General features: G+C 35.9%; 2 protein-coding genes across 2 annotated transcripts; one reads left to right on the forward strand and one right to left on the reverse strand.

Annotated features, from left to right (window-relative positions):
- Positions 1 to 3,714: 3,714 nt before the first annotated feature.
- LOC116123518 (LRR receptor-like serine/threonine-protein kinase GSO1) lies at positions 3,715 to 6,689 on the forward strand. The gene is made up of 6 exons (XM_031409277.1): positions 3,715 to 3,976; positions 4,068 to 4,222; positions 4,310 to 4,527; positions 5,057 to 5,666; positions 5,846 to 6,352; positions 6,423 to 6,689. The coding sequence occupies exons 1-6, from the start codon at positions 3,792 to 3,794 to the stop codon at positions 6,530 to 6,532; spliced, it is 1,785 nt and encodes a 594-aa protein (XP_031265137.1). The 5' UTR covers positions 3,715 to 3,791; the 3' UTR covers positions 6,533 to 6,689.
- A 621-nt stretch (positions 6,690 to 7,310) lies between these two features.
- LOC116123538 (long chain acyl-CoA synthetase 4-like) lies at positions 7,311 to 14,864 on the reverse strand. Its single transcript, XM_031409300.1, has 19 exons — positions 14,435 to 14,864; positions 14,016 to 14,079; positions 13,829 to 13,918; positions 13,677 to 13,733; positions 13,325 to 13,373; positions 13,129 to 13,205; positions 12,775 to 12,814; positions 12,600 to 12,694; positions 11,207 to 11,374; positions 10,681 to 10,791; positions 10,519 to 10,606; positions 9,674 to 9,740; positions 9,071 to 9,146; positions 8,835 to 8,952; positions 8,470 to 8,715; positions 8,231 to 8,370; positions 7,834 to 8,016; positions 7,602 to 7,721; positions 7,311 to 7,531 (listed from the first exon to the last, which is right to left on the reverse strand). The coding sequence occupies exons 1-19, from the start codon at positions 14,584 to 14,586 to the stop codon at positions 7,484 to 7,486; spliced, it is 1,989 nt and encodes a 662-aa protein (XP_031265160.1). The 5' UTR covers positions 14,587 to 14,864; the 3' UTR covers positions 7,311 to 7,483.
- Between the last annotated feature and the right edge of the window lie 7,245 nt (positions 14,865 to 22,109).

The raw sequence follows: 22,109 nt of genomic DNA on the forward strand, positions 1-22,109 counted from the left end.
CCCCCCCAAAAAAAAAAGCCAAAAAGGCCCAAATTTATTATAAACTTTTTACATATATTCCCACTTGACAAAATAGTAAGTTTGTACCTCTAGTTTCATATATTCCAATTTACACCCCTAAATTAACACATTGAATTTTTTGTAACAATGAAATGCTAAAATGGTTATTTACATGTCTCAAATTACTCACCCCTAATTCAATCCCAAAATTCGACATTCACATAAATCATCTCCACCCCTCTTTCGTCGCCGGCCGTTAGGAGCTGATTCCGGTTGATTTTCTCACCAAAATCGACCAGAATCATCACTTTATCATTTTCCAAGTGTTTCCCAACCTTGATAGCCTTCGATTTGGCCAATTTTTGACGTATCTCGCAACCTAACTCCACCATGCGCGATAGCCATTTCTGACCTTTTCGGCATGTACTTGACGTTATTGGCCTTCCCCGACACCACCATTTTCCTCCCCTCAGCCCTCTCACCAAAACCCTTATCATATCTCATCCGTTTACTCCGCCAATTGCCGGCCACCAATACCTCTTGGGCCGCGACTTCTCAAACCTTTTTTTGGTCAATCCTGGCATTGGAAATCACCCATTTCATCACCCATTGCTTCTCTAGCATCTGCTCTCCCAAACCCCCCACCAACCTGACCTCGTTTGGTTGTTGGTCGTCGTCCACCTCTCCTAGTGATTTTGCATCTCAAAAGGCAAGAATAATAAATTTGATATAACTTTTTTTAATATATGCTTATATTATTAGAAGGCCTCCAAAGTAACTCTTACCTAGGGTCACAAATGTTCTTGAGATGACCCTGATATCAAGTATAAATGAATTTGTTCAAAAAATGAAAGAAAAGGCTAATGTTTTGCTTGCTAATAGAAAAGTGGTCACTAAGGATGAACTTTTGAATTATGTGTTAGACGGTCTAGGACTAGAATGATGCTATAGTTGTCAATGAAACAATCTAGAGTAATACGAAACCAAATAAGTAAACACACACAAATATCAAACTAGTAAAGAGAAAAAAAAAATATGAGCATGGTTCACCCAATTAACAGGCTACATCTAGTAGAGTCAATATTATTAGAATACTTTCTCACTTCTCTCATTATAATGAATGTATCTACCTTATGATTTGCTATCACACCCATACAAGAGAAAAATAAGTTATATACTAGGTTTAAAGAGTAAAACCTAATATTACTAGAATCAATTTTCCTAAGCTCAAACCCAATTAGGAATTTACTTACTTAAAGAATAGGGCCAAACCCCCGAATGCGTCTACGTGACTAGGAGCGGACCCAGCCCCTTGGAAGGTAGGCCCAGGCCTACCCTCACATTTTAAAAATAAATTGTTTATATAGGCCATAAAAAAATTCTATTAATATATATATCTAGGCTTACCTTCAGATTTAAAAAAAGAAATGAGAAATATTATACATATATCCAGACTCATAAAAAACTTGTTATTAATATATATATTCTAGGCCTACATCATATTAAAAGTTTAACATTCTCTCCAGTTTTTTCTACGTCCACCTATTTTTTATGATTTTATCCTTAAAATTCTTTACTCTCTCATTCTCTCTTTCACTTTCTCTATGTTATTCGTTCTTAAAACTTTTGAAGACTGAAATATTGAAGCTTTCACTAATCAAGGTGTCACAATTAGCTTTGTTTTCTGTTTTATTAATTTTAGGTATGTGTATTGCTCATTTCATTTTAGTTTATTTTAGGGTTGAATCATGCTTATTTTTTGAAGGTTTTTTATTCTAATTTGATGGAAAAAAGGCATGGATGGTTTTTTGAGTTTGTTTTGTGTTTTGTGTTTAAGAATGTTCATGCTTTCCCAAATCAAACCTTAACTATATTTTGCTGAATATTATTCTTCATCCTTCACCCATCACTTTCCTACATTTCAAACATCACCATTTGGCTGCTCAAACTTATTTAAGAAATTTGAGTTATTATCTATGTTTATACTAAGAAAATTTCCCCTTTTTTTATTAATTTATATTAAAAGTCAAGGCAAAGTTGACTTAATTTAAGTTTTGATTGACTTTGGCTTAGGCTAGGCCTGATCAAAGTCATGAAAATTTATATTATAATCTTTGAAAGCCAAAAAAAAAAAAAAAAAAAAAAAAAGAGGAGAATTAAGAAATTTGTGTAGAACATTTTTGGTGGATTGTGATTATTGTAAACTTTTTTAATTATATTGGACTTAAGTGGATCGTTAGATTCCCGTGGTCTTTTGCTCTCTTTAATTGAAGAGGTTTTTCCACGTAAAAATTTTCTTGTGTTTCCTCGTGAATTGGATGTTGTTTTCAACATAATTTGTTCAAGGTTTTGCTTCTCATAGATTTATTTAAGTAGTAAAGTATTGTATTATTGCATTATTTTCTTTCAGATTATTGATATTGTATTATTTCATTTGCTTAAGGTTTGATGATTTTTTTTAAGTTTTCACTAGTTGTTTGACGAATAATAACGGAACCGCAGAGGCCCCACCAGGCAAAAATCCTAGATCTGTCATTGTACGTGACCCCTTATTATTGAAGTGGTCGACAACTCCCATTGTAAATATTACATCTAGAACTGATTCAGCACCAGCATCAGTATCACTTCAGGAAGTAAAATTACAAAAGTGTGAACAAAAACTTCGAAAAAATTAAGTCCATACCTTTGATTTGCATGGTGGTACAACTAACATCATGGGCGGATTTGATAAATGACGAGTGGGGACCACGGCCATTAGTCTAACATAGCAATTAGAGTCTGAGTTTCTATGAAGATAGCAAGTTACAATGGACATAGTTGATCTAATATGATACCTGCTAGTGGTTTCTTTGCAAATCAAGTACAAAATTCTTCTCGTTTCAGACCTGGCATGATTGGTGATAATTCTCAGGTTTTATTTGGGCGTGGCAGAGGTAAATATGTGAAGCTGAAGCCAATTTGCCAAGTTTAATTGTGGCATATCAGATCATATATATAGCTGTGCATGCTATCATAGGTTTGATATAACCTATCGTGGCAATCAAAATCCCTCAAAACCAAATGCTCCAAATTCCTCAATGCCAAGTTTATGGATTTTGTCCTGTTAATACTGGTTTCAGTTCTGCTTATACTGGTTTTGGAAGTCACTAACTTATAATTTTTCTTTCCCAAATTTGTTCCATCGAATCCTTATTCATACTATAATTCTCCAAATTCTGCTTCTGCGCCTAATACCCCAAATAATTTTTCCACATCTGTTGCCTCTTGTTAAGGTGCAAGCTCAAATTGTTTAGCAGCAGTGCTGCTGGAGTTCAAGTAAAACTGTTCAGAGAGAATTAGTTTGTTAAAAATCAGTTCAGTTTGTGAAAGTTGTTAACAAACTAATTAGCTAGCATAACTGTCGTTTACTGTCAGTTAAGTAAACTAACGAAACCTAGTTTGTTTTATAAAATTCTCCGTTAGTCAGTTTTCATTCTTTCTCTTTGCAGACTATCAGGCTTCGTAGACTTGTATTTTAGTATAAAAACATTAATGACNTAATCTGATTTCATTTGGTACTTGGCCGACAAAAATAATGGGCCGGATTTGTGCTGATCCGAGTCCATTTCTAAGCCCAGTCCAACCCAGTTCCTGCAAGCCCGGTCTACGGCCCAATTCCGGGCTTAGTTTTTCATTCTTTGAGACAAAAATAAGATCGTTGTAGTGTAGCTTGACTTTAGGGATCGGTACGGTACCGAGTTACCGATCAAAATCCATAACCAACTGAGAGCAAACACAATAAAGACAAATTGATGATGGAAATAGAGAATCAAACTGAGCTGGTGAGGCTATGCTTAGAAGCAGCTGGTGAAAGTAGAGAAAGCATTGAAAAATGGCGGAGACAGAGACGTTCTTTAGAGAGATTGCCAGCTCATCTCGCCGATTCTCTGCTCCGCCACCTCATCCGTCGCCGCCTCCTCTTCCCGTCCTTGCTAGAGTAAGTATACGAAGCCAATTGTTTTAAGCTTTCGTCTCTACTAAACTGAGATTTTTTTTTTTTTTATTTATTTTTTTTTTGGCTCTCGTAGAGTTTTCAAACGCAGTGTCGAGGTAATTAATTTAAGAGGTGAGAACTATGTTGATGGAGAATGGTTGGCATATTTAGGAGCATTTCGTTACTTGCGCTCTTTGAATCTGGCTTATTGTCATAAAATCTCTAGTTCGGCTATTTGGCCTCTAGCCGGTATGCTCTAAGTTCTGTTTTGTTTTGGTTAAGTTTGGCTGCATATTCTCTTTTTCTTTTTATATGGACGTGTTTGGTTGGTTTTAGGGATGAGTAGTTTGAAGGAATTGGATATTTCAAGGTGCGTGAAGGTTACTGATGCTGGGATTAAGCATTTATTATCTATTCCAACTTTGGAGAAGCTGTGTCTTTCAGAGACAGGTGTCACTGAGAATGGAGTTGAACTCCTTTCATCGCTCAAAAACTTGTCTGTACTTGACTTGGGCGGGTTGCCTGTTACTGATCCGGTGTTGAGTTCTCTTCAGGTGCTATATCTTATGTGGCATTTTATAGAATTCAATTATTTGCACTGTTCTGGTTATAACTGCTCCATGTATTATCAAGTAATGTTTCACTCCATTAATTAAAATGTATCTTCTTGAAAAACCATGGACTTAATGTTTGAACTATTTTATCTGTTAATCCGTTTTTATTAACCTTTTGGCGGTAACGAATGGTGGAGACTTAATGTTTGAACTTTTTTATCTGTTAATCCGTTTTCATTAACTTTTTGGTGGTCAAGAATGGTTGAGATGATTGCTTTACTGGTCTTGTTGAATTGTGACTCTGGGTTCTTTGTAACTGAATTTTATGCTGACATACAGTTTTTGTCATTGGGAAACATAACAACTACAAGATCTTAGTGCCTATTTCTGCTAAATATGTTACTGTTTTTCCATCCTGACTTCTGATTTTCAAATGCTTTATGTTTTGAATTTTGCTTCCTTTGATACATGGCTGTTTACTGTGCAAGTTCTATAGGTGAAACAATTTGTTGTGGTTCTGTTTCTATAGGTTCTGACAAAGCTACAGTATCTTGACCTTTGGGGAAGTAAAATATCTAACGAAGGAGCTTGTGTTCTTGAGATGTTTCCAAGGTTGAGTTTCCTCAATCTGGCTTGGACCAATGTGACAAAGTTGCCGAAAATGTTATCCCTTGAATGCTTAAACTTGAGTAATTGTACCATTGACTCTATACTTGAACTGAATGAAGAAAAAGCTCCTTTAGTAAAGCTAAGTCTCTCAGGAACTACGTTTGTAAATGAAGCTGAAGCTTTTTTACATATTGAAACAAGTTTCCTCTCCTTTCTGGATGTGTCCAACTCTTCCTTTAATAGCTTTTGCTTTTTACCGGAAATGAAAGCCCTGGAACATTTGGATCTTAGCTCAAGCATCTTGAGAGATGATACAATTGAAAAGGTTGTATGTATGGGTGCAAATTTGAGAAATTTGAGTCTCAGCAACACAAGAATCAGCTCTGCTGGAGTAGGGGTTTTAGCTGGTCATCTTCCCAATCTTGAAATTTTATCTTTATCTGGCACACAAATAGACGATGTGGCCATGTCATATATCAGCATGATGACCTCACTGAAGGCTATTGACTTGAGCAATACAGACATTGAAGGTATGAATCCATCAAAGCAGTTAAAATTTTCTCGGGATTATCATTTTAGGTTATTCTTTTATCAAATAATGTACACAGACACACACAAGTTTGATATTCTTCTGTTCTGGGTATAGCTGTATGGTTGTGTAATTCATGCCATGTGTATGGTTATGTGATATTTGCTTCTCGAAATACAGGTTTCATTCGGCAGGTGGGTGCTGAGACAGATTTGGTTCTCTCACTGACAGCTCTTCAAAGTCTGAATCATTTAGAAAGGTTAAATTTGGAGCAGACCCAAGTCAGGGATGCAGCTCTTAGCCCCTTATCAAACTTCCAAGAATTACAGCATTTCTCTCTCAGAAGTCCTTCCCTCACAGATATCTCTCTGCACCCATTGTCATCTCTATCAAAGTTGACACATCTTTCCATTTGTGATGCTGTGCTGACTGATTACGGGCTTGGTTCATTCAGACCCCCGGAAACTCTAAAATTGCTAGACCTGAGGGGTTGCTGGCTGTTATCTGGGGATTCCATCATGTTATTTTGTAAAAGAAATCCACAAATTGAAGTAAGGCATGAACGTAGATCTGTTGCTCCATCAGATCAAGTCGGCCCTAACCGTCCATCCCCATCTCGCATATCTTTGAGGGCTTCACAAATGAACAAAAAGCCGGAACAACTTCCATTGTCTCTGTGTTTTATAGGTGGGAATTCTTATGCTTTCATTTTATGTGATAATTATTATCTTATTCTCTTTGTTCTTTTATGAAACAGATCAAAGATTGAAGTACAGCCGGGAGGAGCTACTTGAATTGCAGTATTCGACTTTATCACTTGAATTGCCTCACGATAGTGATGACCAAGAGGTGATGAGATTGGAATAAATGCTGTGTATTGTAATATTATGTACGATTAAGTGCGATTTTTTGTTCAACAATTACTATGTTTTGTGTAATTTGTATTTGAATAGAATATACCGGTTTGTAAGTAACTTCCTGATGAGGCACAGGCAACGATCTGAAAATTTATTTGATGTTATTTAGCAGGAAAGGATGAGACTAATGGGCTATCTCTATTAGTATTGTCGGGTCATGGACTATCACGTTATTCAACTGTTACACAAAGCCACGTAGAACAATAGCAGAATCTCTTAATAAATTACCCCCTTTTGTTTAATTTTTCAACCTGGTTTATTCTATTATCTTATCTTAAAAATTGAAAAAAAAAAAAAATGTTTATTTTAATATTTTTTAAAATCTAATTTTACTCTATTCAACTCAATCGCTGTTGTTGTCACCATTAAAATGACACACAATCAGTCAGATTTGATTAATCGTATATGTCTGTTTTCAACCAAATTCATAGCAAGTCTGATCGGAAATGGTCAGATTGGCATATGACCAGCTGACCAATTAGCGCCAACCGATCATGCGATATTCCAACGACTTCCGAGCACCGTCCAATGGTGGTGACCAACTGTCAGCAATCAATTGTGTGAGTGGGTGTGTTTTTTTTAATATAAATTTTTATTGTGAGAAATATTTAACTAAATTAACAAATATAAAAGGTTAAAAAATCTAAATGTTTTCCAAAAATGTATCAAACATATTCACATATTCTTATCCTATCCTATTTAGAATAAAATACTATTCTAAAAAGTGTACCAAACGGAGCCAAATTCAGTAACATTTTAGTTAATTCGAACATAAATGTAAGCATAAGTACAGTCTCAACAAGAAAAACCACTTAAAAAAAATAAAACTAATAATTAATTGTATAACATAACAAAGGAGTATATTCTTTAGAGATCCTTGAAAAATATATTTCCTTCAAGATCAGGGCTTGGACTTGTTCACACTCTTGTACATGTTGTCAATAGCAGTCTGCCAAAAAGTTTTCCAGTTACTACTTGAAAGAACAAAACAAAGCGAAAAACAAAACAAAAGGATGTACCTGATAGTATTTTTGCAACTGAGGCCTCTTCTTCTTATATGTGGGGGTTAGGAGGTCGCGTTCCATGTCAAATGGCACAGGATCAAGGTGAACAGCTTTTATAAATTCAAAACCTTTCAACTGCCAAGAGTAAAAGTTAAAGATCAGTAAAAACCATCTTTTAAAGTTGTCAATTCATTTCATGACCAGTCAACAAGGTATATGTAATGTAGTACTAAGGATAACCAGAAACCTTTTTTTCTTTTCCAACCCTTGCGAGCTCTCCAAGAATGTACTCTTTCGCCTTAGGATTTTCACAAAGGGCATTGAAGTCTCCAGGTACATTATTTTCTGCTGCCCATCGTTCAAGAGCTGCCTTGTTGGGGTTAACAACGGCAACGAGAAACGACTCAAAGCTGTTGCCATAAACCCATATCTGAAATTCAAAAGAGGAGCATAAGAAAGCAGCCAAACCAAATAAGGAAGAAAGCAACAAATGTGTTAAACATCACAAGGAAATGCCAACCAAAGATCCAGCAATAATGGTACATAATATCATACAGACAGATATATGCATTTCTACCAAATGGTTCATGTATCTATCTACACAAAATAAAGAGAGAGTGAGAGAGAGAAGGGAGAAAGCATACTGAATCAATATCAGCTACAAGAGAATAAATGTTCTCCAAGTTTTCAACTGCAACATATTCTCCTTGAGAAAGTTTGAAAATGTTCTTCTTACGGTCAATAATTTTCAAGCTTCCATTTGGTTGCCACTCACCAACATCACCTGATGCAAAGATCATGACAGACAAGGTAACCTGAGAAAAAGACCACGGACATAGCGTATTAAGAGTTCTTTAGAAAAACCATATAGGTAAGGACAAACCTGTGTGGAACCATCCATCAACAAGAACTTCCTCGGTCAGATCTTCGCGTTTGTAGTACCCAGAAAAGAGGGTTTTACCCCTAACACAAACTTCTCCTCGTGGTGTGCTTGAGAGTGCATCATATCCCATTTCAGGAACAGATTCTAGACATACATCAACATTTGGTACTGGCGGGCCCACAGTACCAAGCATGGATATTTCATTTGGTAGTGACACGAAAGTACCGGCACAAGTTTCCGTCAGACCTACATTGCCATCAAATGATTATTAAATTATGAAAGTTCATGTATCACTCAGTACACACATTCAATAAATCCAATGCATGGAGATAGATGGTAAAATTAATTTCAAACGACAGCAATACCATATCCCTGTAGAACATGAGCACATGCGACCACTCGCAAGAAAGCTTCTACATGCGCAGAAAGAGGAGCTGCACCAGACAAAATGAGCCTTACACGCCCTCCAAATGCTTGCTTTACCTGAGGAAAGTCATAGAAACCAACAAATTAAGGTGGAGTGGTTTGTTAATAAACTTCTAAGCAGTAAATTTGGGCTAGGGGTGCGGTTGGGAGGAGATAGGATTAATAATTCCATCACCTTATCAAATACAATTTTGTCAGAAAGAGGAGATGCTTCTTCGGTTGTATGCCCCTTCCTCAAATTATGGAACTTACTGCAGCAGTTAACAATTGCAAATTAGAAAAAGATAGTAAATCAAACTAACTCAAACTTCATAAATCCTTTAATTAAACCCCATACTGGCTTAGCTAAGTACAGCAATAAACAGTAAGTTCAAAACAACTGGCAAAAAAAACGCAATGCAGTGAACAGAAGAAACAAATGAACAGAAAAACTTGTATTAAATTAACATGTGAAAGGACTGAGGATCTATCCAAGCTGTTGCAGATTCAGTTACATGTAAGGATCCAAAATAAGCAGAATATTAATGGTTTTACTCAACAGAAAAAAATAGCCATTGAAAAAGTATATCCGTAGATCCCACATCCATGTCAACTGAGGAATTTCTGTAATTGTTGAAATGATGCACTTTGAGATCAAGAGGAGCTCTGAATTGGCTATTGCGAATTTTAAGGTAATGCAGGATGTGTAGTTAAGCTAAACAATATATACATACATGCAAAAGAATATCTCATAGTAACTCATTTTTCCCAAGCAAACTATATAAGCAATAGAACTTACTATGCGTATGCAACATTAAATAGTGTCTTTTTCAATAAACCTCCATTAGAAATCTTCAGATTCAAACCTGAAATAACATACAAGAGTTAGATAGACTACAATTCAGGAAAATTTCAAAATTTATCTTGCATTTACTTTGCTATATATGCATTGTAATAAGAATAAAACCATACCCAATTCACAGCCCCGGTCAAAGTATAAACTATGTACATCATTCTGTTTCTATTTACGGATCTCTTCATAATGTAAGACAATATTAAAGCATATTGCCAAGCTGGCTTGAATCATGGATTCCTGAGCTTGAGGGGCCCTACAAATACCTGCTACTCAACCGAGACTCCATCTCAAATTAGTTGGGTCTACTACATGAATCCTTTTTCCCCATTCTACACTATCTACAATCATATCGTTATCTAGAATTTCCAACTATGTCTGTTTCATAATGTAATAGTAGTACTACCTACACCCTTTTCAATTCCACAATTTGTTATTTAAATTTCCTATAATCCCACAGCAGTATCAGAACCTCTCAACCAAGCCAGCACCCCCTTTCTGAACATTTTTTTTTTGTTCTTGAGAAAACAGATTACTTAAAACAAAGGAGTACAAAATCAAAACTAACAAGTTACATAACTATGTTTGATGCACCAACTCCAGGAGAAAAAGAACAAAAGTTGAGGTAAGACGACTTCTTTTTCAAACCTTGAAATTACCCAATCCTAATATGCATGAAACACAAGGATGTTATGTCATCTGGATCGAAGTATCCCTCTAATAACTTATGGCACATGATAGATGCAGATAAAAAATTCCTGAAAACATTGAGGAACAAGTTAAATTTTTACCTGAATAAATCCTATCTAGTACACGGGGAACAGCACAGAAAACAGTTGGTTTCAGCTCTCCAATGTCTTCGAGCAATAACTTGACATCCTGATAAATAATATACAATTGATTAGCATATGGAACTCTTCGTATGACAGAGAGGTATAGGTAATCATACTCACCCCACGCCAGAATCCTATTGCGGCACCATGTGCAATAAAAAACTCTTCAATTGCCCGGTCAAAGATATGTGCAAGAGGAAGATAAGAAAGATATACATCGTCTGCAGTCAACTGTCAATACTCACACTAAAAATTAGATAAATAAAGATAAAACCTCCTGTGAAAAGGAAAACAGTTGTGCAAACGTGTGTGTATGTGTATAAATTTTCTGTTATCATGATGTCCTGATATTTTACACCATCAGAGACTTTCAATTTGAGACTAATTAAAAAGACTTGACATTTAAATTTTGCTGTTGATTTTGCATTTTGTTAAAGTTCCAAATTTTAGCTAGCTATTCATACCTTCTATAAAGTGCAAACATTCGCACCTGATATTAACCATATATATATGTACACACACACACACACACACACACACACAAAATCTTCGTATTTAGAACAGATAAAACATTATGATCCAGCTTCAGTCATTAATCACTTTAATCAAACAGATATTTAATTGAGCTCAAGGAGCAGAAAATCACCTTTTCATTCACACTTTCCAGAACTAATTTCACTGCAGCTATAAAATGAACAATGCTCTCATTTGAAATCATTACTCCCTTGGGATCACCAGTAGTTCCACTAGTATACATTATTGTACAAATGTCACTTTTCTTTTTTTTCGGAAGATCAAATTGTTTATTTTCTCCCTGTGCAGACAGATATCCAGAACTTAAATCAGAATTAATTTTCATTTAAAAGGATTAGAAAAGAATTCAAATATTGTCTTCCACAGGATCATTAATGGTAATGCACATTAGAGAATTATATTAAACAAATATCAATTAATTACCTACATATAGTGTCTAGTAAAATAAATTCCCATTCCCAAAATATAGACGGGTGCGTTTGTTTTAATATTTTTGCACTATCCTATCCAAAATACACATTTGTTTCTCTATTCTGAAAATCCTATTCTATTTTATTCAATTATTTTTAAACCTCCTAAGTTTGTTAATTTAACTAAACACCCCCCAAAAAAAGTTTAGAAATTGACAAAAACACCCTCACCCACCCACATTTGCCAGATTCTAGCCACTACCGCCGGAAGGTGGCCGGAATCTGGTATAATGGTATACTACCAGCTGGATCTGGCCGGTAGTGCACCGATCTAGCCTTTTCCAGCCAGATCTACGGCCAAAGATCTGGCCGTCATTGACCATCAACGACGGCCGTATCTTTGGTCGTCGACCAAACGCGGCTAGATCTAGCCGTAGATCTGGCCTTTTCTGGCTAGATCCACGGTGGATTTGGTTGAAAAAGGCCATATCGGCCAGATCCAGCCGGTCGTGCGCCAATACGGCGACTCTGGCCACCCTCTGGCCGTGGTGGCTGGCTGCCGATGTTTAATAGGTGGGTGGGGGTGTTTTTGTTAATTTTCAATGTTTTATTACAAGGGTGTTTAGTAAATTAACAAACCTAAGGGGGTATTTTTGTTAATTTTCAAATCTTACCTCGTAAAAACCACCCAACTCTTACTTTCTCAAAAATCCTATCCAAAATACTAAAACAAACGCATCACAAGATTTCATCTTCCACTCAAGAGACTTGCATATGAAAACTATCACGTTATAGATATTTTACAAGCACATTTAGTACCTAATTCACATTTCACACTGCATTACAGTGAACAAATTAGAGATTATTTACAACAAATGAAGGTTACGTCAAATTAGTCCATATATAACATAAAGATGGATCAAAGCTAATCATTAGAAAATTTCGGCCACAGTGATTCCTGACATCCAGTCACAAAAAACACAATAAGCAGCAGCTTGCTCATTGTATACAGAAACAGATATCATCCTCCAATTATTATGAAATTACATACAGAGATTATAAATCAAAATAAGCATATAAAGAAAAGTATCCTACCAGTTGCAAAAATTCTTCCCAAGAATACATAGCCAAACCATTCTTCTCAACTTCTGCTCTCTGCTCAGGTGTAACCTTGCCAAAGCTCACAATCGCTGCATGATGACTTATCTAGAATTATTTCTGACTAGCACATGCATAATTAAGACAAAACTTCAAGCAAAATGCAACTTACTTTTCAAATGTTTTGTTGCGTTGGGAAATGTTTTAAGCAACTGCAAGTAAAAAAAAAAGATAGCTACAGGTAAGAAAGAACATTCCTAGCACATATTATAGCAAATTCTTAGAATGCCAACAGACTTAGCACAACCTCAGCAGCGGTCCACCAAAAAATGAACCATTTTTGAGTACCACATAATCAGGATGCAAATTCTGGAAACCAGTGCCATCATAAACTACTACAACATTCTACATAGTGACATTTTAAACTTTGTACCAGTATGAGTATCTAAGATAGCAAGGGCACCCTTACAAGATATTTGCATAGCAACTTTCAGGTGAAAACCAGATGTAAACATAAAACATGTACCTCAGAAATCTTCTTTTCCTCCACAAAAACAATTGAAACCTCTGAATGGCATATAATAAATTCCACAGCACCAGCACCTAAAGCATACACATGAAAGTGGTGAAATAATTGTGAATACCATTTTTGGCACATTAAATAATGGCATCCAAATCAAATAAGCATACAGTAATGTATGCTTAAGAAGAAATATGCTTACCTAGAGTGTCATACAAAGGAACACAATAGAGCCCATGAGCATTGCAAGCCTGCATCAGTTTTGAGTATTAATCTTAAAATTCTATATACAGTAAATACACTAATTCACAAACAATAATATAGAAAGACATCTAAGTAATAGAACTCCATTACAAAAGAGACACAAACTGAATTTGGATAACTAATAAGTACGCCTGCACTTTAAAAAACAAAACAGAATTTGAAACACCTTCCCCAAATTTTGTAATTTTTGACATTTCTTAACTTTCAATTTAGTCTCAGAGTAGATAACTAATATAAATATAAAAAAAGGTGAACCACAGGAAAATAAATAAATAACTAAAAAATAGTACCTCCATGCTAATAATCCACTCTGGGCAATTTGCACCATAAATACCACATTTTCCTCGCTGTAAACCAGCAAAAAGTACATTAAAGCAAGAAGATTAAAAATAAAATGACAAAAATGAATACAAGCGGATTTTCCAATAAGATAAAGCCTTACTTCCTCAAGGCCGCAACTCCTAATGGCGTTTCCAACTTTGATCACCAAGTCATACACTTCTTTATAGGTTCGCCACACATATTTACCAGCCTGAACATACACATAAGAGAGCCTTAAGTAAACACAAGCAACACAAACAGACTAAAAGTTAAAGGCATCTACCATGTTCAAATTAAGTACAATATACCTGCCCATTTACAATCTCCCGGTGACCAAGCATCGGATTGTTTGGATTTTTCTCCACCGACATCCTGTAACAATAACATAAAATTACAAAGTTCAATTGAAGCAAAGAAAAAAAAAAGTAATTTATCATCTAAAAAACGTACTAAACATGTTGTAATAACGACTTGACTAAGTGAATTAAGCCAAAATCTTTGGCAGAATCATGAAGCATAGACGGCAATTTGAATTTCGTATAATCACGTGATCATCACTTGATTTGGAAAAAAAAAAAATCAATAATTTTCCTAATCATATTTAGTCCTTCAACTTAACTGTAAATTACAATTGTACAAACTACTCACTGAAATACAACAACAGCAACAACAACAAAAAAGTAAAATAATTTTCTCAGCAACCAAACAGAGTGAAGAAAATCCTCACCGGAAGGCGTCCCAACAACTCTCCATGCCATGCATCGGAGAAGGAAATCCATCCTTAGCAAAAATACTGCGATACACAGGTCCGATCGACGGCTTGCCGTCCCTGGCCTCCTTGGCTCCCTCAACCTCTACTATGTAACTCTTACCACTCATTCTCTCTCGATCGATCACGCTACAACTATTGATATTAATTCCTGTCTTGCCTTCTGGTCCAGCTCTCGCTCTCGCACTTTATAACCGCACAAGAGGAAATTAAATTAAATTTGGTGGATGTAGTTGGCCAAATACGAGAGAAAACTGAATGCTACTTATTTTGTGAGGCTGGAAGAACTCTGTAGTTGGTTTTTGACTTAAAATGGGAATGAGAAATGAGAGCGCAAGCTGCAAGGACCACAGGGTTTTTGTGACTGTTCCTGATCCACTGTTCCAACGAATCAGCTTTTAAGTTTTTAGAATTTCCGTCAACAAAAACTGTAAACTCAACTCAAAAATTAAAAAATAAATAGATTAATTATATAAATGCATAAATTTTTATTTTTTTGAGTTGAGTTGAGTTTTTTTGGCTACGTGATGGGCTGGATTTGCGAATTTTTTGGAATGAATCTGACTTTTAGTAGAGCTAGTTAAAGACAATTAACAATTTATTATATGATTGCGGCAATATTTTTAAAATTTTATTTTCCATTAAAGTATTTGTCAACTGTTTTAAAGGGATAATTCCATAAATAAAAGAATTTGTAACGGAGTTAGGTTATCTTAATTCATATATATATATTTTTTTTAATTTTGTATATTGGTCAATTCAATATAGATTGATTTTTTCAATCTCCCCATACTTTGAAGTTTGAAGTTAATATGAGTTGATTTTGAGAGAAATTAAAAACATAGGAAAAACTTTTGAATACGATTTTATGTAAAAAATTTAAAAAGAGGGTAATAATTTTGTTTTTAAAATAAACAAAAAACAAAACACATTTTCGGCAACAATTGCATTTGGAAAATGTCACCAAACAATGACTTAAATAATTTGGTTAGGCAAGTGGTTAGAGGTTGGTTACATTAATCAAATAATTAATTACGTGATATTTCATGAATCTGGATTCTGGACCATGCTTATCGAACTCCACTGTGTAATTTATTATTTTATTTAGGCCGAACGACTTATATATACCCAAGGTTTGTTGAAACGATAAGGTGATACCCAAAAGGTTTTGAAATGACAAATAGGTACCTTCCGTCATGTACTATTAGTGATTTCTGTTTGGTAATAGTGAAAAGACTAGAATGCCCTTGAAAGTGTGATATTTTAGTTTTTTTATAAATTTAAAAATTTCTAAAAAACCTCCTAGGTTTGCTAATTTAACTAAACACCATAATATATAAAAATTATATAAAATGACAAAAATACCCCTACCACCTGCAGTGCCAAATTCCGACCACCACCGCTAGAATCTAGTCGAAAAATTACGTTACGACACAGACCCGTTGAATCTGTGTCATAACGCGTCGATCTGGCCTTTTCCGGCCAGATCCATGGCAGATCTGGCCGGAAAGTCGAGGCCGCAAAACTCTCAACAGCCAGATCTGGACGTAGATCTGGCCTTTTCCGACCATATCAGCGGCAGGTCTGGCCGGAAAATGCCAGATCGACGCGTTACGACACAAATCCGACGGGTCTGTGTCGTAACGCAATTTTTCGGCCAGATTCCGGCGGTGGTGGCCGGAATCTGGCAGTGCAGGTGGTGGAGGTGTTTTTGTTATTTTACAAAATGTTTATATGTTAAGTGTTTAGTTAAATTAGCAAACCTAGGGGGTTTTTTAGAAATTTTTAAATTTATAAAAATCTAAAATATCAAACTTTTAAGGGCATTCTAGTCTTTTCACGATTATCAAATGAAAATCAGTAACAGCACATGATGGAAGGTACCTATTTATCGTTTTAAAACTTTATGGGTATCACTTTGTCATTACGACAAACCTTGGGTATATGTAAGTCATTCTCCCTTTTATTTATTAAAAATGTCGGGAGTCTCAGTCACTTTATTTAACTTTACTTTAGAAAATTCTATTTAGTCAAGTCGAAATAAAGTAATCTCCACTCTTTAATAATTATGCCCCCACTGGAACGGGAACCTGGTATGTCTTTGAGGAATATTTAATATTTTAAGTAAATCAGATTTGGATCTAAATCAAAAATGTTTTTAGTAATTTAAAAATCTTAGCATGAAAACACTTATAGTGAATTATTTTTGGATGGTCGAGTGGTTTGATATAGACTATTAAGTGTATTATTCAAGAGATCCTAAGTTTGAGTCTTTTCTCGAGTACTAATAAAGATAACCATTGGAATTATTATCTGGCCTGTAATTCTATGGTCCCAAAAAATTACTTGAAGTACACATAAACTGCTCAAGACATTTCGATCATAAAAAAAAAAACTTATAGGTGATGACTAACGACCATGCTTAATAATTTAGCCGGGCACATGGATGCCCAGGAACATAGCAGCTATCAACTAGATTTATGTTATAATAAAATAAATGAAATAATTTAACTGAAAATAATCTTTGCAATAATATAAAATAAATAGAAATGGATAAGAGGATTCATTTACAGCCAAGTAAACGTTTAAGATTATGTAAATGGTGAGATCAGAGCTTAATATTATATCGGGTTTATAAATTAATAATACAATCTCAATCAAAGTTCGTGTCATCTCTTAAAATACGTGTATAGACTTATCATATTCTTTATTATTTTATATCCTCTAATCATCTTACAAACTAATTATGCTTTGTCGGTACAAATTTACAACATATGATTCGATTTTTAAATGTGCCATCTAAGGTATCAACTCTTCAAATGACTGGGTCAAGTTTTATTGAAAAGTCAATTCAAAGTATAATTTTCAAAGTCCAAGAGAAATTAAAGCAGGAAGCATTGTGTCACCGGCGTAGACTTTAAAAGGGAGAAATCTAGAATGTGAAGCTTGTACAAGCCTAAACTTTGAGAGATTTTTTAAGAGGAGAATTGAATAAGATATCTTAAAGACGGTTGAAAATTGAAAGGATGGGCCTAAGCTATTACGTATTGTTCTTGTCATTGTATTAATTTTTGTCTTTTTCAAGTTGGTTGTTAAACAAGTACACAATTATGCATTATTGCATTTATGATAGTAAATGAAGTACACGTTTGTAATCTAAATGCAAGAAGAGGGAATTTTTATGGAGTGGTAGACAATATGGACCAATTGTCTGTGCTATAAGAGGCATTTTTCATCTAAAAAGAGCTATAGACGAATTTTATTGTAGAGAAATTGTTATGAAAATAAGCGTCTTTAGGTGCATATTGTTCACTTTAATGGTAGACGGTTAAGATCCTATATCAGGATCTCACACCTACCAAGTATGGTACTTAAATGTAGGAGCTCTCCCACCTGTTAGGTCAGTCTTTTGGGTTGCGCTCTTCCTTGGGTTTGAGTTCTAACATTAGTGCTTTTCGCTGAGACTTGGGTTGTGGAAAGGGTTACCTGTAAACTAGATTAAGGTGCAGTGTGCTCTCCTTAGGAGGAGGTGTTGCATCGAATAACTAATAGGTGAGTGAAGTCGTTCAAAGGGGGAAAGGGTTACTGTCAAGTCAATGTCAATGGAGTGAAAGTCGTCGCGGACGTTAGCTCTTGAAGGGAAGTGCAATGTTAGGATCCCATATCGGGATCCTACACCCACCAAGTGTGGTACGCCAATGTACTCTCTCATCTATCAGGCTAGTCTTTTGGGTTGGGCTCTCCGCAATGTTAGGATCCCACATCGGGATCTCACACCCACCAAGTGTGGTACGCCAATGTACTCTCTCATCTATCAGGCTAGTCTTTTGGGTTGGGCTCTCCGCAATGTTAGGATCCCACATCGGGATCTCACACCCACCAAGTGTGGTACGCCCAAGGGCTCTCCTATCCATCAGGCCAGTCTTTTGGGTAGAGTTTAGGGTTTAGGGTTTAGGGTGGGCTCTTTCTTGGGTTTGAGTTCTAACACAAACACTATTAAATTGACAACAAAAAGTTGCATGTACAAGACTTTTGAAATATAAATATTTTTATAAAAATTGTAAGTTTGACATAAAATTAATATCAATTTCCGGGAAAGGAATAATAAAAGCAAAGCAACACTCAAAATTAAAAATAACAACAATAATAATAGAAAGATCATAACCTCTAGTCTAGCATTTTCATTTGTAGTGTAATTTTGGGAGAAGAAACACAAAAAGAAAACTAGAAAATGAAAACCCCAAAGGGTTGGCCTGTGGTCAAGGAGGTTTACTTCCTTCATCGAGTTTTTGGGTTCAATAGACCCCGAAAATTCTTCAACTCAACCGGTTAAACTTACTATTTTTTGAAGGTGGGGTTAGTCCTTTGTCAGTCTCCAACTTTAAAATAAAAAGTAATACATTTCTTTCTTTTTTCCGAGAGATCTTTGAACCACAATGCTCCACCATTTTTGAAAGAAGAAACTTTTTCTACAATATTTATAAACTCATAGATGTTGTAATAACACTCTCAAAAACCTAATTTATAACCAATAGAACAAGCATCCACAAAAGATCAAACACCACAATTTTTACCGTGGTTCACCTTTCCAAGAATGGGAAGGCTATGTCCACGTTGAGCTCTGGAAACGGATGAAGCTTACTACATTAATTTATGAACCAGTTTACAGATTACAGACGCTAGATCAAACAATCCAAGAAACCCAAAATCACCCTATCTGGTAACAATCAACCTAGGAAACTAACACCTAGATTCCCAGCCCTAAGAGAGACAATCCCTCTCTATCAGAATGACAAACCCAATCACTCAACAAGTTACACAGATTCAAGATTTCAGAACAGGAAGATGAACCCTAGTAGAGCAAAACCTAATACACAATATATCAATCGAAAAAACCCTTATCGAAGACTGAAGAACCATTTGCTTATATATCGTTGACCAAGATGGACTGAACTCTGCCGTTGGATCTCATGAAGATTGATGGTCCAGATTTATTCCTGAAACGACAGCGTATTAGTTTAAGTAAGACGGCATCGTTTTAGTCTTCACATTTACAATCTCCACCTTGAAGACTTGAAACCAACTCTCTCACTTGATTCCTTTTTAGTGCAGTGTGCCTCAATTGATTCCTTCATAGCTCTGTTGATATTCTGCTTACTTCAGAAATAGCAAGTTCATGCAATGCTTGAACTTGGCTGGACTAACAATCTTTGTTCCCGTGTCTGTAGGATTTTCTTCAGTAGAAACCTTTTTCAGATCAATCAGCTCTTTGGTGATCAGGTCTCTGATGAAGTGAAACCTCACGTCCACATGTTTTGTTCTCTTATGGTAGATGGGATTTTTGCTTAATAGTATAGCACTTTGACTATCTAAGAAGATAGTCACTTTGCTATCAGTCAGCTCAGTTTCTGTCAGTAATCCTTGCATCCATATAGCTTCCTTGAACCCATTTGCCAGGGCCACATATTCTACTTCAATGGTTGATAGGGCAACTAGAGGTTGGAGTTGTGATTTCCAGCTGATGCAATCCCTCCAAGTGTGAAGCCCCCTCTAAGTGTGAAGCAATATGCTACGGTTGACTTCCTACTATGCCTGTCACCTGCAAAATCTGAATCCACAAACCCCATAAGATCAAGTGTAGATGTTCTTTTGCAATACTCTGAACCTATACATGCAGTACTGTTTATATATCTGAGTACCCATTTCAAAGCAATCCAATGATCACTTCCTGGATTTGACATGAACCTACTCAACAAAGATATTGCAAAAGCTAGATCTGGTCTGGTGCTAATTATTGCATAAATTACTGATCCTATCACATTTAAGTAAGGGATAGTCTCCATTTGCATGGTTTCAGTAGAACTCTTAGGACATTGCTACTTAGACAATATAAAATGGTTAGCCAGTGGCATTGTCACATGCTTGCAATTAGACATTCCAAATTTAGAGACTAATTTCTGTAGATATGGTGTTTGGTGAACTTTTAGGGTACTCTTATTTCTGTCTCTATCTATAAACATACCAAGTATTTTCTTTGCCACTCATAGGTCTTTCATATCAAATTCCGAACTGAGTCTAGCTTTTAGTTCAGTTATCTTTGATTTTGATTTACTAATCAGGAGCATATCATCTACATAAAGCAGCAAGTAAATAAGCATGGCATCTTTCAGGGCAAAGTAAAAACAATTATCATATTTGCTCCTAGTGAATCCTAGGTTAAGTATAAAGGTATCAAACCTTTTATATCACTGTCTGGGTGACTGTATAAGTCCATACAAGGACTTATGCAGTCTGCATACATGGTCTAGTCTTAGATTGTCTACAAAGCCTACTGGTTGGGCCATGAAGATTTGCTCTTCTAAATCCCCATGAAGGAAGGTTGTTTTTACATCAAGTTGCTCTAACTCTAGGTCTTGGTGAGCTACAACAGACAGCATCATCCTAGTGGTTTTATATTTTACTACAGGAGAGAATACTTCATTAAAGTCTACACCTTCCCTTTGGGTGAACCCTTTGGCCACCAATCTAGCTTTGTATCTAGGTGGTTCATCTGTTACTACACCTTCCTTAATCTTATACAACCATTTACACTGAATAATTTTTTGATTTTTAGGTTTAGGAACAAGGGACCAAGTCCTATTTACCTTTAGGGAATTCATTTCCTCTGTCATTGCTTGCCACCATTTCTGCTTGTCCTTTGAAGTAAATGCTTCTGAGTATGACTCTGGTTCTGTCCTTAATACTTTATTTCCTGTCATTAGGGCTTTATAGATCAGCTCTGCATATGAGTACCTTGCTAGAGGCCTAATTTTTCTTCTGGTCCTGTCCCTTGCTAGTTGGTATTCCTGCAACTCCTCCAGCAAGGTATCTTGGGCCTCCTCTGTTTCACCTTCATGTTGGTCAGGTCCATCAGGTGTTGTTGCTTCTTCTGGTATAGGATCATTTTCAGTTTGGGTATCCTTTGGTTGTCTGATGGTTGCCTCCACCTCAATTGGTGTAGTGTCTGGTTGACCTGGTTGGGTTACATTTTTGCTTGGAGAACCTTCATCAATGTTATTAAACTTGCAGGGGAAATCCCCTTCATTACAGATTACATCTCTGCTAATAATGATCTTTACCCTTGGTTCATTTCTTTCTCACAACCTATAGCCTTTAGTACCCTCTTGATATCCTAAAAGTTTACACTTTATGGACTTGGGCTCTAGTTTTCCATCACTTGTTTGTGCATATGCAGCACATCCAAACACTCTTAGGTGACTTAGATTTAAGTCCCTCCCTGACCATTTGGACTCAGGACAGTTGAATCCTATGGAGCTGTTTGGGCTTCTGTTTATTAAGTAGGCAGTAGTGGTCAATGCTTCTCCCCAAAAGGTTTTTGGAAGGCCTGAAGTGAACAGTAGACATCTGACTTTCTCTAACAAGGTTCTGTTCATTCTCTCAGCAACTCCATTTTGTTGAGGGGTTTTCCTAGTTGTCCTATGCATTAAGATACCTTGATCCCTACAGTAGTTATCAAATTCCATATTGCAAAACTCCAGTCCATTGTCTGTTCTTAGGGCTTTCACTCTTCTATCTATTTGATTTTCCACTAGTGTTTTCCAGTCTTTGAACTTTGACAATGCCTCATCTTTGG

The sequence above is a fragment of the Pistacia vera genome, unplaced genomic scaffold, assembly GCF_008641045.1.
Source record: "Pistacia vera cultivar Batoury unplaced genomic scaffold, PisVer_v2 Contig143, whole genome shotgun sequence".
NCBI classification, from domain to species: domain Eukaryota; kingdom Viridiplantae; phylum Streptophyta; class Magnoliopsida; order Sapindales; family Anacardiaceae; genus Pistacia; species Pistacia vera.